This window comes from Ammospiza nelsoni, chromosome Z (genome assembly GCF_027579445.1).
Source record: "Ammospiza nelsoni isolate bAmmNel1 chromosome Z, bAmmNel1.pri, whole genome shotgun sequence".
Classification (NCBI taxonomy): domain Eukaryota; kingdom Metazoa; phylum Chordata; class Aves; order Passeriformes; family Passerellidae; genus Ammospiza; species Ammospiza nelsoni.
Window position 1 is genome coordinate 14174401 of NC_080669.1, and position 18016 is coordinate 14192416.

The window sequence follows — 18016 nt, forward strand, 5'->3', positions numbered from 1 at the left end:
ACATGGAAAATAATGGGGTGACTGATGACAGCCAAGGCGATTTCACTAAGGGCAAATTTGTCATGCCTGACAAATTTGGTAACCTTCTACAGCAGTGTTTACAGAGTTGGTGAATAAGCAATAGAGACTGAGGTCATCTACCTGGACCTATGCTAAGTGTTTGCACCCAGCAGCCTTGTCGGTGAAGTGAAGAGACATGGATTTATTTGATGGTCAGATCTCTCAATGGATAAGGAATTGGCAGTAAAGTTGCACTGAAAAGAGTGCAATGGCTCAATCTCCAAGTGGAGACTAGAGCTATTCCTTAGAGGCTGCTATTTGGGCTGATGCTACTTAGCACAGCAGTGTTTTTTGGTGACAGGGACAGTGGGACCGAGGGCACCCTCAGCGAGTTTCCTGATGACATCAGGCTTTGCAGGGCAGGTGACATGCTGGATGGAAGGGATGCCACCCAGAGTGACCTTGGCAGGTTGGAAAGGTGGGACTGGGTGAGCATCATGAAATACAACAAGAGCAAGTGAAAGTGGTTCAGGGCAATCTCAAGCACAAATACAGACTGGGTGGGGAATGGACTGAGCACATTCCTGAGGACAAGGACTCAGATATGTTGGGGGATGAGAAGCTGGACATGAGCCAGGTGTGCACTTGCAACACAGAAAGGCAAACGTGTCCTGGACTGTGTCAAAAGCAGGATGGGCAGGAAGTGATTCTCCCCCTCTATTCAACTCTTGTGAAACCCCACCTGGAGCACTGCATCCAGCTCTGGGAATTCCAACATTAGAAGGATGTGGATCTCCTACAGAGAGTCCAGAGGACGATCCCAAAAATGATCAGGGGCATGAAGACAGGTTGAGAGAGTTTGGGCTGTTGAGGGTAGAGAAAAGAAGGGCACAGGGACACCTTATATGAGCTTTCCAGTACACATAGGGGCCCACAAGAAATCTGGAGAGAGACTTTTTTTATGATGGCATTTAGTGATAGAACAGGGGATAATGGCTTTAAACTGAAAGATGGTAAATTTTGATGGGATGTAAGAAAGAAATTCTTTAGTGTGAGGGTGATGAGAGACTTGAAATTTTCCCAGAGAAGTTGTCAATGCCCTGTCTTGGGAATGATCTAGGCCAAATAGAATGGGGTCTTGAGTGGAAGATGTCCTATAGGAATGTGCCCCCACTTGACGGAGTGACAAAAATATCCTTTGTCCCCTTAAAAAGGAAATAAGCACAGAAGTTTCTCTCCTCAATTAGGTGAAAAGACATCTCATAGGACCTGGGGGTCTTCACCTCAAACTTAAGGATAGCTAATTGGACAGGAGTCACAATTTACTATAAAAAGAAGAGAAAAAATAAACTAACTGCTTTTGTGAGGTGTTTTACCGGGGGCAAGGACCTTTTGCACCTGGTTCGGTTTTTCTCTGCAAAGAGTTTTGTTTATTTTGCCTTTTATTAAAACCTTTTTGTTTCCAACACTGTCACAGAAGCCATCCTGATGATTTTATGCCTTCTAAGGTAGCTGAGCCATCTTGGGTGTGAAATAGATCTCAAGAGCTTATGAGACCTGGCTTGAGGAGACTCATATTTCACCATGTCCCTGCCCATAGCAAGGGGTTGGAAACAAGATGGTCTTTAAGGCCCCTTTCAACACAGACCATTCTATAACTCTATGATCATGTTGGCTTTTTACTTCTTAGTCATCAACAGGGAGAAAAACACTTTCAATCACATGCCAATCTCTCCTTTCAGCTGGTGCTTTTCCAGCTCTTTCTGAGGGAAAAGAATACAGTGCTGTGCTATTTTGTCTCACTGGGCTGAGTTTCAATGACAAAGTTACAAGTATTCAGGAGCTTGCCCTTACAAGAAATTTCTAAGATTACACTAGAATTCCATATGCCCCTTGAAAAGAGCAAATTCACTTCTGACAAGGCCACACTAAAAACATATTAATCATAAAGGAAATAGTTTGAAAATGCAGTGGAAAATAATGATTGGATTCTCTAAGGTTCTAATAATTCAAAGAGTTAATAGTTTATGATGTAGAAAATAAATTTATAACACTTAGATACACTTAGGAGTCAGAATTTGGAAAATATATTCTTTTGACAGAGGAATAGTAAAAGACAAATAAAGCTATGTCAAGTTTGCTAAACGAAAATCTAGAAAGAATTAACCTAAATGTACGGCTGTCTCTCAGTAGCTATTTCAGATGAAAGCATATGGATTTTTCTAGTCTCTTAACGTGCTTTGTACATATTAGGGGTTCTACATTCCTTGCCCAAAGCATGAGCTTTGGTGAGGTTCAGTAAGCCTTATAGGGAAGCCTGACTTTTTTACTGATCCCATGCATGATGTGGTTTCACGCAGAAAAATATCAGCTGCAAAGTAAAGAAATTTTAAGAAAGGAAAAGACCTCACCAAAGAGCAAAATCATTCAAGAGATTGTCTAACTTAGAGAGCAAAATTTATTCCATAGTGTTTTAATTTTGGAAAATGTTTGCACAACTTGGAAAAGCTCAAATTATAAATTACCACAAAACCTGAAAACTATTACATTAGAATTGCTCTCAGAATTTCAGTTTGGATGGCCTATATTCCTATATGGGCCATCATAGATTCAGAGACTGTAGGATTAAGGTTTCCAGAAAAAGCTGGTGGATTCTGAATGTCAGTAAACCTAGATAGCTTATCAATGATGCATGGGATTAATAACAACAGTGTAAAATTTTTCCAACAGGAAAATTTTCTTCTGGGTAAGTAGATTTCCCTTCTTTAAGCTCAAAAAGAAAGATGTGAAGCTAAAAGCTCCTATGTAACTAGGTGTTCTATAAAAAAACATTAGAACTACTTTTGATGATTGTCAGAACATCACTCTCATCTGCACATGGCTGTAATCAGTTTAGCTGCTCTTAACTGTAACTTAAAATTATGATCTGGCAAGATTTTGATTCACATGGATACTGTGAAGCTCAGGAAAGTACGATATGTGTGTTGGTTATTCCAAGGAAATGAGTTTTTCTGAGCTGCCAGTACAGCAGCGGATTCCTGAAAGCACAGCCTACGAGGACCAACATCTCAGTCCCTTTGTTGCTGTTCCTCCTTGTCTGCAGAGCTCTGTTATAGCGAGGTCACCATCCGAACTCATTGTCCCAGTGCAGACAGAAGTGATGGCAGAAGACACAAGTGCTGCATCAAAGGCAGGCGTGCTCTGCCCATGTCAATGCACTCACTGAACCGAGCACAGCTCCTGCTCAGGCCTTCAGCACCACTTTCATTTTTTTTTGAAAAATAACATATTGATTTTATCTTCTTCCAAGAAAAAAAAAATCCCGAGCACAGGAAAATTGTTACCAGAGAACAGAATGATAACTTCTGTACTTATTGAATCTAATTATTTCTTTTCTCATTGAAAAATAGTAGCGTCCAAAAGTTGTCAGAAGTTGGCGTATTCAAATCTGCAATTGTGCAAATTGGAGCATTTTTAAGTTGTTACAGTATTTCAATGCATTTTTAGGCTCTCTTTTTAAAATTAATTTTGCCTAATGTATGTCATTTACATAAGCTTTAAAAAAATTAGGCATTTTAGTATTAATTAGAATTACTTGGACATAAACTTGGATAAATTCATCCTCTGTAAAGAGAAGGGTAACTTCTTTAACAGTTTTTGTCTCAACATGTGGATCAATCAGAAAAATGGAGTCAAAGTGATCTAACAATTGGTGATCTTTTGCAGGGATGATTTACTTCAGTGTAAGCCAGTGAAATATATTCTGAGTATTTTGTAAAGAAGACATTTATTTTGAGGCAATGAACCCATATTGTTTGCCATGACAATGTTCACCTATATCTGGTTTGAAATTTTGACTGTTTACAGACAAGTTGCAGTGTGAATTTTCACTGTATTAAGTTAATAATATTGATTTATTTATCACTTTAAAAAATAAAAAGATTAATTATTATTATTTATTAATTTATTCATTCATTAATTCTTTATGTCGCATTGCATCATTTTTTGTGGTTGCTGTTAAAAATAGATAACCAGAGGCTAATAGATGTTAATGGTCTCCTTCACTATTAAAAAAAAATCAATGTTTCTTGGATACAGAATATATTATTGCTTTATTTTGGTTAAAAGTGCTTGATTACTGCATTCACCAATTATCTCTGTTTTATCAACTCTTGAAATTTCTTACCAAATTTGATAAATATTTTCTTCAAATTAACTTTGGACTCCAAGAAAGGTGAAAACTGGACATGTTACTACTTGTCTTTCCGTAAGAGAAACAGAAAAACACTTTCTTGGTTTTTGGTTTTTTAAAATATTATCTTACATACTTCTGTGTATCTTTAAGGGCCACATCATCTAAATTACCTTTCCACAGCTTTCATACCTTACTTTCAAACTTGTTAGAGAGTAGTTAGATTTTCAAATGCAAGTAATTAAAATTGTAAGCTATTGAGTTATTGATGAATACTGAGCTATTAATCAAGCTAAAAAATTCTACAATCAGGGTTCAGTGCTCTGAAGCACTGTAAAATAATAGTATTTGTGTTCAGTGATGCAAGTAGCCACAATTAAGCAGTTCACTTGACAAATGAGATAGTTCACTTTATTTTGCACTTAATTGAATTGTACATGCCTGGTCACCATTGTCTCTTTCCCTTTAGTTTTGGTTTCTAGCTATTTAAACATATACATTTATTACGGAGAGAGCAATTAAGTTGTGTGGGCCATTGGCTCTGGAAACGCAGACACCAAGAGTTAAAATGTTGTGTAGGGTAAAAATCATTATTATCCCTCCAGAAAAAAGATCTTAATTTTCTTAGCAAGCAGTCTGATAAGCATTTAGGACTCTGCTACTAAGTTAAAACAAATGTGAAATAGAAAAAAAAACCTAGTAGGGTGTTGACATAAAGCCACTTTTATTGAAGAGAAATATATAGACATGGTTTCTTGGCATTTTATTTTAGTTAGCATTTCAGAAGACCAGTCTCACATTGTTGTTGTGTATCCTTTTTTTTCTGTGTTTGCAGTCTGCTTGTTATGATTCTGAATTTGTAACATATCAGTCATTTTGCATGTTTGTTTGTTATGTTTATTTTTAACAAGATGTGTTGTTGAAAACCTGAGTTCTGCGTTTCCTTCCGAGATCCCCAAAACAGACATTTTCAATCTAGATGGGAGAAAAAATGTTAATGAAATGTAAAGATTTTCAACTGAAATAAGAAAATAGAAAGATAATTTAAATATTAGATACAGCAGTCATTTTTTCCAAGTCTCTTATTGAAATAAGTGATCTCTAAAATCCTCCAAAGCAATATGAGGAGTTTAATTGTGAATAGCTAAAGAATAACGACAGGATGTGCACACAACCATCAGATATGCATTTGCAAGTAAGGCTATAGCTCACACCAGCAGACAGGATTACATGAGTCCATCAGCTCCATGCGTGTGGATCTTTTCTTTTTGACTAAGGAGTACCATCGAGTTTGAGAGAACGAAGGCAAGCAGATGTGTACTGCAGGTTCACTAGTTTGCTGATTTATGGCTTATGGTCCCATAGACTCTCTTTTAATTCCTGCCCAAGAGTTTCACATTTGCTAAAGGGGTTGTGAAGTTTTGGGCTTGCGCTTCCCAAGAAAGACCCAGAGAAGCGCGCCCGCTTTTCTCTTTGGAGATCCTTGGGAGGATCAGGAGCCCCCGTCCCGTGTGGTTTCCTGCTGGTGCCAACAGACAGCACTGACGCTGCCGTTTCCCTTCCCACCGCAGGCCCTACCAGTGCGGCCACTGCTCGCAGTCCTTCTCGCAGCCCTCGGAGCTGCGCAACCACGTCGTGACGCACTCCAGCGACAGGCCCTTCAAGTGCGGCTACTGCGGGCGCGCCTTCGCCGGGGCCACCACGCTCAACAACCACATCCGCACGCACACCGGGGAAAAGCCCTTCAAGTAAGTACCTGAGGCCAGCGGCATTTGCCAGCTGAGATTAGGGGGGGAAATGCATTGCTGCTGCTCACCAGCATCGCCAGCACTCGGCTGATGATCCCTTGAAAGCCAAGGTCAGACCATGAGGTGCCACAGGGCTTGCAAGGGTTGCAGGATGAAGAGAGAGGCAAGAAATGTTGACTTCATGTTCAGAAGGCTTGATTTGTTATTTTATTATATATATTACATTATTACTATACTAAAAAGAATAGAGAGAAAGTTCTCAGAAGGTTAGCTAAGCTAAGAATAGAAAAGGAATGAATTACAAAGGTCTGCGTCTCAGCAGAGAACGAGACTTAGCTCTGCTGTGAGTGGTCGGTAAATCTAAACATCCACCTGAGACAAATCATGGATCTACCTGTTGCATTCTACACCAGCAGATAACCATTGTTTACACTTTGTTGCTGAAGCTTCTCAGCTTCAGCAGCAAAAATCCTAACGAAAGGATTTTAATGAAAAGATGTCTGTGACAATGAGGTGAAACAGCTAGTGGTGCTGTTAAAATCAGAATTTATACAGCTTTGATTTTGAGTTTCTTGAAAACCTTGCACAATCTTCTGTTCTCTAATGATACCTTGATTATTTTAATTAAGTGACAAGCTGCTGCCAGAGAACCACAGCTGAAAATATGATCAAGACTGAGACGGGCCATGTTGTAAGAACATTAATATGATTCTTTGATGTCTATATACTGAGGTAGATGTAGCTTCACTTAAAAGCTAATTTGGCTCTAGTTATATATGGGGAGGAATATGCACCTCCTTTTAGTCTCAGAATCACTGAATAGAAAATGTAACTCTGTGGCATAAGTTTTGAAAGATCATAGTAATAAATTGAAAGTGTTCAGCTGTCCGAAGTATAAGAAAAAAATGTCGCCTAATAAAGATGATTTTACATTAAACAGATTTTGTTAACTTCTGAAGTTTTCAATTACTGATATTAAAGCTAAGCACATACCTGTCTCAGAAATCTTCCAGCAGTGCTCATTTCCAGCAATAGTACAGCTGATCCTGATATTTTACCTTCTGTTGTGCAAGACTCTGCCTACTAAAGAGGAAGGGCTCTCCAAAGCAGAAGAAATATATCCCATGTTTGTGTCTTTGTCTTGGCTGAACTGACGGGCTCAGAGTACCTAGATGTGGTCATTGGAGCAATTCCACCTAATGTATCGATATCACTTCTTTTGGAAGCTTCCTGGATGTTCCTAGGAGGAAGGGGAATATGTGTAGAAGGTGTGTGTCTCTCCCAGTTCTGCGAGTACTGTCTGTTCTCTTTCTACTTTTCTCTGTTTGACTTTTTTTTCCACTTTTGCCAGACAGTGCTTTTGATCTGGTTAGTGCAAGGGAGCTCGGCCTGTCAGAACCCCCCATAACAGCCCCACAGAGATACTGGTGAGCACACTTTGCCTCCATATAAGGCTGGAAGGAAGCACAGCCTCCACATATGTCTCTGCTGGGGGCGAGGGGGCAGAGCCAGGAGCAAAATGCTGCATATCCAGTACAGAAGAAGAATTGGCATGGCAGGAATCATGGCTAGGATGTCGTGGAGGCTCAGAACATCTAAATATCGACTTCTCTTGAGCCAGTCTGTTGAATGCTCAGAGCCCACAGAAAGTGAGCCAAAAATGGTGCGAGCAATCAGATTGATTTTATCTAGTTGCTGTGTAAATAGATTTTAGTAATTAATGGAAGGGGTTTCCGGGTCAAAATGGAAAATAGATTTCGTTTAATGTTAAGGTGTTACTTATGTGTAACCTTGTTAAGTCCACTTAATTTTTTTCCTTAACGTCCTCTTTTTGTCATGTTTCCAATAGATCTGCTATTTTGCCCAATTTAGAGTCATTATTTTTCCCCTTTGGTATACTAATTTTTTACCCTTTTCAAAAATGGACTCGATTACAGCACAATTTCATTTGTGAGAGAGCTTAATGTATGTAATACAACTAACAAGAGGTCTGGGTTTGTTTTTTGTTTTGCTTTGTTTTGGTTAGTTTTTGTGGGGTTTTTTTGGGGTTTTTTGGTTTTTTGATTTTTTTTGTTTGTTTGTTCATTTGTTATGTTTTGCCCTGCTCGAGTGGAAGCATTTAAGTATTCCAGGATGTATCTGACTGTTCCTTAAGTTGCGGGACAGAGCAACAAAAAAAAAAAAAGTGTATACTTTATACTGGTTCTTTATGATGCATGGCATAATTTCAACTGTGCAAGGTGTTTCTTTAGTTTCTTCCTCAAGCACAAGAAACAGTAGCACCATTTTCTCTCTGGAAGTCTTGTTGAAGTATTTTCACTAAGCTGACTAGTAACTTCATGTGAAGCTGAAACTGGAGCTGCAGGTTTTCCCATCCCTGCTAGTCAGATAAGAGGACACACAAGCCTTGGTCCTGCAAAGCTGTTCAAAAGGGCAGATTTGTCTCTCATGCAGGACTACTTGCATTTGAGAGAGGAGGAGCAGAAAATTATCCAGAAATCAATCTATCATCTCTGCTGGAGAAAAAAGAAAGAGGTGCAACTCCTTTTGATGTCTCATCACTGTTTGGATCCTCCTTTGGAAAAGGGTTGCACAAGATCTGGTTTAGGAAAAGACGCTCAACAAATTCTATTAAGCAAGAACCATAAATAGAACAAGCAAAATATCTGTCTCTTGATCATGCGATTTAGGTTTTAAATGTTTGTTTATGAAGAATTTTGAGTATACACTTACGCACAAAAACAAAAAAAAAAAAAGACAGAAAAGTTAACTGAAACAGTGTTTCTGTACCTCAGAGAAGTTTGTATTTGTGGTGATGCACACACTTAATTTAACTAATATTTTAATATTAGGAAGAATTGCCATGCATGGATAGTGATAAATTACTTAAATTCTAGCTAATTTATTTAAAATAACTTAGCTAATTCTAGCTAAGTTATTTTAAAATAACAGGTATAATTTTGAAGGTGCTTCTGCTGTGAATGCAATCTCATGATTACTAATGCAATAGGGCAGCTGTTCTCATATGTGCTTATAGACAAATGACACTCAGCATGGATTAAATCAGCAATGTTAAAAGCCAAGTATGTTTGTATGCATATTATTTCCAGAAGCTGGTTTTAAAAATGGTGAACACTGGTGACAGTATTTTCAAAAATATTTTAGATTAATTGTTTTGTGAGAGGATGTTTGGGATTGGTTAAAAAGCTTTTTCTGTGAGAGGCCATTTTCTTTGTAGGTCCTAGGTAAATTTGGATGTATGGTGGAAGACTTTTCTATTTTCTTTTCATTAAGATAACAATGCTAAGTGAGGTTATCTGTAGTCAAAGCTTTAGCTGAATTTGACTTTTCATGTCATCACAAGCTATCAAGCCAGCCGCACCACTGAAAAGTTTTTGTGTATTCTTATCTTACTGAAGTCTCCACTATGGCTGCTAGTCTGGGAACAAAGATCTTAAGTAAATTAAAATGCAGGAGAAAAAGGAAAATTATTTGTTATCTCTGTTCTCTTAATTTTTTCTCACCCCCTCCCAATTTTCATTTGCCTACAGAATCAGACTTATTCAAAGACCTAAGATTTAGCAGTCAATCCAAAATAATGAGGAGGAAAGATTCTTTCAGCCTCCAACAGATCACATATTTTACATTGTTACTTACTGAAATACAAAAGTGGTCAGCATTCATTTTAGGTTGAATATGTACGTTGTACCTGCAGCGACATCTCAGAGTTGTCAGGAGGGATTCTCTTTGGTTGATAGTTTTTCTTGGATTTTTTACACCCTTCCAAAGGAGTTTAAAATGTCCTTGTTCAATGAAATCTTAAAATGTTTATTTTGAGAGTATCAAATTAATGTCTTTTTTTCTAAAATAGGCCCTCAGCATTTTCTCCACCCAAAGCCTTTCACAGAGGTTGACATAAATGTGCAAATTAAACCAATCCTCACTGTCAATGTTTTGAAAGCACTGTGAAGCAAACAAGCAGACCAGTAACAATGAGGGCTATCTAAACAAAATCAGAAACCCCAGTACTGTAGAAATACCCCAGGACTATTGGTGCACTTTGTGAACTTAAGAACAATTCTGTTTACCACCTCCACCCAAGCAAATCATACCAGGAAACCCTGTGGAAGAGTGAAGCCTTGAGGCTGAGGAGGCTGAATGCTTTAGGACGTTGCTCCTTACAATTACAGTGTATGCAGACATTGTAAAAGAAGGCAACATGGATCCAGTTTTCACTGATGGTACCTAATTGTTTGAGGACTTTGGAATTGCTTTGGACCTAAATGCACCTGGGGCTGTTTAAATTCCATTCAAATGCCATCAGATGGCCCTAAGTGGAAATTAAATTGTATCTCAGTTAATAAGTGTCATTATTGCCAATACATGTATCTACAGTGCAGGCTTAGCCAAAATTTTGTGTGTCTATCATTCAGGCTTGGGCTCAGTCCCATAGTGGCTTGGTGTGTGGGCACATGAGCTATGGAGTCTTTTTCCTTTCTGACAATTTTGTCCACTGTTCAACTGTCCAACACAACATTAAACACGTCTGGGTTACATACAGGAACATGCACATGAAAACTCACCAATCTCATGGGCAGAGTTTATAGGAGTGGTTATTCTGCTATGATGGGCTGGGAAAGAATGGTTAGTAGAGTACATCACAATCCAGAAGAAAAATATTCTTGCTCCTCTTCCCATTCCTACCTACTGTGAGACAGTAATGCTGACTGCTGTGACACTATTATCTTCACCTTTTCTATCAGTTTGTATCCAGCAACAACTTCTCTGGACCACATTGAAAAGAGGAATCAGGAGCCTAATACACATCTCTGCCCATAAGCCAGGTACTTATATATCCAAAACTACGGTCCTGAAAACACCACCCACATGATTTGGAAGTACCTAGAAAATCCCAGGCACCTTGGGTAATATCTGAAGGTTATCCAGGTACAAGGGAAAGACAGGGGAATTAAGTGCTTTGTCAGAGGCTTTATTCTGACTTTTGCCCAAGGGCTGTGTAAATGCAGACATCACAGTTTGACCAGCAGCAACACTTGGCACCCACAGCCTTCCAATTCATAAAGGGTAGGTGCTTGTATCAAGAGATTTACCCCTTTTCTGTTCTCTCTTTAGCATCCCTCTTTCCTGTGCTTGATGTTAGTGTATCAGCCTGTAGCTGGGAAGGTAGAGCACTCCTACAACAGAGGAATCTTGTGGATAAAGGATGGGAAGTTGTGTCTTAAAGAACTGTGGTAAACCTTGCTCTGCACTTTCACTAACAATGCAAGGTGCTGAGTGAATGCCTGCCCAATTCCAGCCTCCCAGACAAGCCCCAGAAAGGATAAGGAGGCCTGCCTGCCACAGCAAATGGTTTTGGTGGGTAACACTGTCTTTGGATCACTCTATAGCTGTCATCTAAGTTACTCATGGTGCCTAAGCATCCTGTTAGCCCTTATTTCCTTTATTTGGCCAGGCTCTTAAAATCAGGGCATGCCACACCTGATTTTATAGGTTATGTTGCAACTGTATCACTTACAGCTTAGTTAGGCAAGGATCCAACCCTCCTATTACTCATCAAGCAAAGTACTTGTCTTTGTGGACATCAAAATAACCAAACTATCAAGTTCAAGTAGAGAGTAATATCTCATACAGACTAAGTTAACCCCCCAGCCTTAAAATTGATTATAATGCCTCTGTGATAGATATATATGTATGTATATAAAAATAATACAATAATTTGCAAGTTTGTCAGGCAATGAAAGGTAGTATATTTTGACACACTAATCCAGTAAGTAATCAGTTTTCTAATAAACAATCAGCAGTGCACTAATGTGTCATCAGCACTTCAGGAGCTCTGGAGAGTGGATGATCTGCACATAGACGTTAATGAATACCCCAAAAATCATTAAGTAATCAATACTTCTGAGTTATTTTCATTGAGCTGATAGGTCTGATACATTAAAGCTGACATTTTACATTTGTCAAGATCACAGTGCAGTTTTTAACAGTGGCATAGGATACTAAAAATATTCCATGAAAGACAATCAAGGAAATACAACTTAAAAGTGTTGACATTTTAGATTGGTACAGTAACCTGGATGAATGACTCTGTAATGTCTGTGCTAAATAGTCCTGAAGCAGAAATTTATCACCAAAATTATTAATGTGAAGAATATCCACAGTTATACATGTGTGTAAATATCTTCTTTTTTTTAATAAGCAAATCACTGACAGTTCACTTTCTATCATTCACATGATAGAGAAAGATTAGGTGAATTAGTTGAGCCCGTTGTTTCTCTCACTTCTCCTTTGAAGGTGAACGATTCATTGCAGTGATACTTTTATGAAAATCTTTTTTGGAGATAAGACATCACATGGTACCATTAAACTGAAGACGGCTTTTGGAGCAAGCACCATACAGAAAGGGTCTGCTCCATCCATGTTTGTGACTCATCAAACCCTTCTCTAATGTTCAGAATGCAAATTAAGAAGGCAGCATTTGGGAGATTAGGTACAGTAGTGTGTCTTTAGAGCAGGGATAAGGGATTAATTCCAAGGCAACCGTAGCCCCTATTCTATCCTCTGCAAAATTTAATGGCTTTGTTCATTCGTTCATGCAGTATTTTTCTTGCAGATTATGGTTCTCTAAGAGAGAACAGGGTAGAAAGGGAAACAGTATAAAAGCGAAGCAACACTGATGGCTGTTAGGAGTTCTTCCTCAACCCACAGATTTCGCAAATAGTGTGGATGCCCACAGATAATTAAGTAACCACTCTCTCTATGTGCCTTTTAAAAATGAATCCTACTACATGGTCAGATCAGATAAACAAAGAGTTTTCTCTTGTTCTAGGACTGAACGATTACTGCTTTGTGATTTCTCATCCTCCAATAGGCAATTGTGGATTTTAAAAAAGCAGAAGGTGAAATGCTATTTGTCATCAATTTCTCTTAGGGGATGCAGAGCAGAAAACTGCAGACAAGCTGCCTCTTTGATGGCTCACTCCTAAAAATCTCTTTTTGTTCTTTATCTATTTGAACTGACAGTGATCAGAGCTACAGCAGGACAGGCCTCTCTGGAGAAATCACCTTCCCCCTGTCTATTGACAGATTCCTCTGTTCTGAATCAGACAGGCCTTGTCCCATCATAGGCATCAAGGCCTTGGAAGTAGCCACCAATTAAACCTCTCGAGCCAGTAAAATCTGAAGCCACTTTTGAGTGTCTGTTCTGATTAGGCAGGATGAGACAAAGCCCATCACCCCCCCCCAGAGCAGCTCCCTGGTCTCAATTTTCTCTCTTGCCTTCACCAGGTGCGAGAGGTGTGAGAGGAGCTTCACACAAGCCACCCAGCTGAGTCGACACCAGAGGATGCCCAATGAGTGCAAGCCAATAACAGAGAGCACAGAATCAATTGAAGTGGATTAACTGATTGACTGGTTGGAATTAAACTGCAAGGAAAGTCATGATTAAATGTCACGGACACTTAAGCAAAACCAAAGATTTCCTCTGAGCAACTTTCAATCAGTCCCAGAAAACCAAAAGCAGTAATAAAATAAGTAAGATGTTAAGAGATATTGATCCTGGCATGGAAGTGAGACCAGGAAAGAGATTATTTATTTATGACTAGGGATGAGTCTTATTTCAATTGACAAGTTACTTGGGACTGTTAACATTTCAAGTCCCTTCATGTATTGCTTTAATTCTAAAAGCCTTTATAATTGTTATTTAATGCCAAAGTGAGGAGTCTCAAGGGTTCTTCTGCTCATAGTTATGACTGAGAATGCACATGGACTTGTTTATTGTTGCACCTTTTTTGTAGCATGACTCAAAAGACCCAGATGTAGTCTGTACATTTAGCTGGGCTGGGCTAAGTTGATCTTGACATGGCTGTAATAGAAATTGCTGTGTGGGATGGAAAGTGATCGCAAGCTATACCTGGGTCAGTGTCAGCCACCTCAGACCAAAGGGCATTCCATTTCCATAGTCTCATGCCTCACACTGTGTGCACTTTTTCATGCAACTAATTTGCATTGGCATTGCCATAGATATTCTGGGAAAGAAAAACAACAAAAACAAAAAGAAAAAATAGTAAAAAAAATGGAATGTTGTATATCTGCAAATATACATTACACAAAGAAACAAGTAGGAAAACTGTGTCAAACTAATAGTGCTTTCAAATTTAGTCTAATAGCTATGAAAGACAGAGGTGGTAAAAAGTGTTATAAACACTAAATATTCCAGTCCATGTGTAAATAATATTACAAGGAGCAGAAAACCGAGAAGATACATTTGGTTTGGGTAACTGATTTAATGTTCTAGGAAAACCAATCAGAAATCCAAACTATAGTCGATTGATATTTTCAGTCTGTTATCTGGATCAAATTAGAAATGCTCCTGTATTAGATGAAGCTTTCAGTACCATTGGGCTGAGCTTCAAAATAAAAGATAAATTTGAATAGAGATACTTTATCAATTTCTTGTAGGCTTCATAGCATTCACTTCATAGAAATTTGCCTGGTAAAGTGAATGAAGGAAAGCCAAAATATTCCCAATATAAATGTAAAAAGCTCAGATGTCATTACATTGGGTTGATTTAACAATTTCCATATTGGCTTTTTCCCATGCTTTTATCCATGATGTATTTCAGATTTCACAATTTTGTCTAATCAAATTATGTTTTCACTTCTAGAAGCCAGCGGCGTTTGTTTATGTATTGATTGTTTCAATGCTAGAGCAGTAGGTTGACAAAAATGTTTAAAAAAAGGAAAAAAAAACCAGAAAAAATCTAAAAGAAAAAAAAAAAAAGAAAAAGAAAAAAGAAAATAAATTAAAAGAAAAGAAACAAAATCACAACCACCAAGAAGCAAAACCTAAACAGTCTGAGGTCATGCTTTATCGTAAGGTAATACTGCAAAATACAATTGTGGAGAATATGGGGATTAAAATAGATTAATTCAGTTTTGCACCAAAACTGAAGTGCTGAGTAGCTCATAAGGGCTCAGTTGATTATATTAAATATTTTAAACACATTTATGGGGATGATTTTAAATATGTAGAGAATAAAGTATCCAGTTCTGTAAAGGGCTAGACAGAATCAGCTACAAATTTGACACCAGGTTCAGACCACTTATGAATTCTGCAAAGAGCTCAAGCAGAAAAAGAGCTTACAGTAAAATTCAAATGCATTTAAAAGGAGTTTAAAAGCTAAGACATCCATACTGCATGGTGTTCATCTATTATATTGTAAAAACTACACTGCAGAATCTGGAGTTTCCAAAGCTTTGCAGGGAATTACTTCAGGAGTATTTGTGTTTGGCCATTGAAATGTAAAAATCGTGATGGGGGTGAAAAGATTTTTTTATCATTGTTCTAGCAGATACCAGATTATCTCATAAAGAAGGTTTATTCCTATGAGTTTTCAGCTCTATTTCTGAGTGCAGAGATATGGGGAGTGAGCGATTCTGTCACCTGCCTGATTCTATCCTCAAAACTATGAGAGACTCTTAGCTACTATATAAATGTGTTTGTTTGTTTGCTTTTAGGTTCAAAGAAGCATGGGAAGCTGGGTAGGAAGACTTGTAACTTAAAGGTGACTATTTGAACATTGTTTTGTTTCTAGCAAGGTTAATGAAACAGAAGAAACCAAAATAAAATCCTAAACATTTCAAACACTCATGCCTGGTAGCTCACATTTTTCATTATTTAAGTGACTTAATATAAAGTAACATTTGGTGGGGCACCAACTTTTAGTTAACTATTTGAACAGTATCTATTGATCATTTCTGCAAGCAAACAGTTAAACAAAGAACAAGAGATCAGAAAATTTATAAACTAAGTAAGTGGGAAAATGTCATGCTCTGAAAAGCAAATGTGAGCTATGTTAGATTAGTGAGTTGTGCTGCTGCATTATCTAATCCTGCTCCCATGGTCAGGGATGAGGTTTGTGGCAGTGAAGAGACTCCACTATATTTGAATCATGTAGTGCAAAGAGTACCTAAGTATGTGCTTACAGAAATGGCAAGTTCCCTGCTGACTGCAGGTAGGCTTACTTGTATGTTTTCATTTAAACATGTCTAAATATTCTTCTGAATGGGTGTGAAGTAAAGGTCAATTGTTTCAAGATTTTATTGGATTTTTAAAAAAATGCACTAGAGTAGTATGTCTGCAGAATTTATTTTATTTTCCTTCCAGATAATTCTTTCTAGTGTAAACCACTATGTTGTTCCATATGCCTAAAGACAACTTCAATTATTGTATTATTTTATATATTCTATTTTCACAACAACACGTTTGGCAGCATACAAAAGCAATACAGTGAGAACCCATGATTCCATAGTGGCATTTTCTTGAGTATCAGGTTTGGCATTCTATTACAGTATGGCAAATGTAAAACCAATGTGAACACAAAATACATTCTAGGTTTGGACTAAACAGAATTCAGTTCCTGTCTGGACTTCTCAAATACTGAGTGAGTTTCAATTAATGTATCAGCAGAACTGTACATTTAGGTCTATTATGCATACAATATGTGTTTGCACACAGTAATCTGAAGCAGTAAGTGTAATTCAATTATCTTTAAATGTAGTGATTATGTGCCTGCCATTTCAGAATTTCTGAAGCACTTGGCATCTCTGTTTTGTAGTCTGGTAAAAAATACAAGCTTTTGGTTTTTAATTTTTTTTGTCCAACCCTGAACATGTTGGAAATCATATTTAAAAGTTGTGCCTAGTTCTGATTCTTTTTCAGTGTGGAATTAAATTTTATATGTTCACAGAGCTATACTTTCAGAAAGACTTCGGGTCCTTTATAAACATACTTATAGCCCCTAAAGATGATAATTTTAAATACAATTTGATTTTCTTCCCATGAAAGATACTTGAATTGGGAATAATATAATAATTACAGCACATTACATACTAGAAGCTTACAAGAAATTATGTGTATACCTTTTACTTTTGGTAACATCATCTCTCCTTTAAATTAAAATTTATTTTTTGTATGGTGCCATTGCGTTATGTGATGCTGTCTTATAGCTGAAAAAACAGTGTGATTTCCAACAAATAAATAAGTGAATGTCCAATATTAAGTCTTCATTGCTTTTAAGAGTAATTAAGTTGCTCTCATTTTTTAGAAATTACAATTAGAATGCTATTCTGTTCCTTGCAAGTCCTTTCTGTGGAAAGATTCCAGAAAATATAATATTCTGGGACTCCATGATATTTTTTTTCTTCCTAGATTTTGGAAGTTTCGACATCATGAAGTCAATCTCAAAAAACCCATAAATCCACCCTATAGATGTAGAGTATGCTGAAGGGGTCCTGTGTTGTAATAAAAATAAAAATGACACTGTAATTAGAAAGATCAACAGTTTGCTTGCATTTTTTAAACTTCATTAAATTGCCTCTTTTTTACTGTAAAGGACCAATTAAGTCATGCATGTAGCTGTATTCTTGTGATATCAAATGTAAAGATTACGTTGTGTTTAAATGAAAATAATAGGCACACATTTAAAAAGAAGATGAAGAAATGTAAATATATTTGATTAATAAAACATTTCTATTACTGTACCCTAAGACTTTGTTTTATGTTAATATTACTTATGGAATTTTGTCTGTGCTCTGCAGAAAATTAAATATGCTAGAGTGATTGTGCATTGAAGGTAGCCTCAAATAATCAGCATCCCTTGCTGAGGTTGTCATTATCAGCTTCCAAAAAGTGTTGGCATCTTGGAAGTTGCAACTCTTGCAATCAGAAGAAAGTGAGATCAAGTTTAGGTCTCTTGGTCACTGAGTCTCACAACTCCTATGGATGTATTGCTGAGAAAATGCCACAGTTATGCTCAAGAAATTTCTCAAATTTATTTTGGAATAGTTGTCTGTAGATTATGATGTAAATCACACCATATAATAACTAGGTGTTTCTATTTTGTTTACTCTAGTGCTGGGCTTTTTTGTGGCTGAGTAATTTTCTTTTACCTGAATCCTGATTAAAAGGACCACCATCTAGTGGACTAAGACAGAATTTCAAAATTCCAGTTGATGAGGACTTGGAACTCATTCATCAGAAGTCACTCTAAAA

The 18016-nt window shown here is 37.5% G+C and overlaps 1 protein-coding gene across 1 annotated transcript in view; it reads left to right on the forward strand.

The window, feature by feature from the left end:
* Positions 1–15638, forward strand: part of PRDM6 (PR/SET domain 6) — a 78262-nt gene extending 62624 nt beyond the window's left edge. The window contains exons 6-7 of the mRNA XM_059492444.1: positions 5764–5940; positions 13249–15638. Coding sequence (XP_059348427.1) covers positions 5764–5940; positions 13249–13363 — 292 coding nt within the window. The 3' untranslated portion in view covers positions 13364–15638. The remainder of the gene's footprint in view (positions 1–5763; positions 5941–13248) is intronic.
* The last annotated feature ends 2378 nt before the right edge of the window (positions 15639–18016 follow it).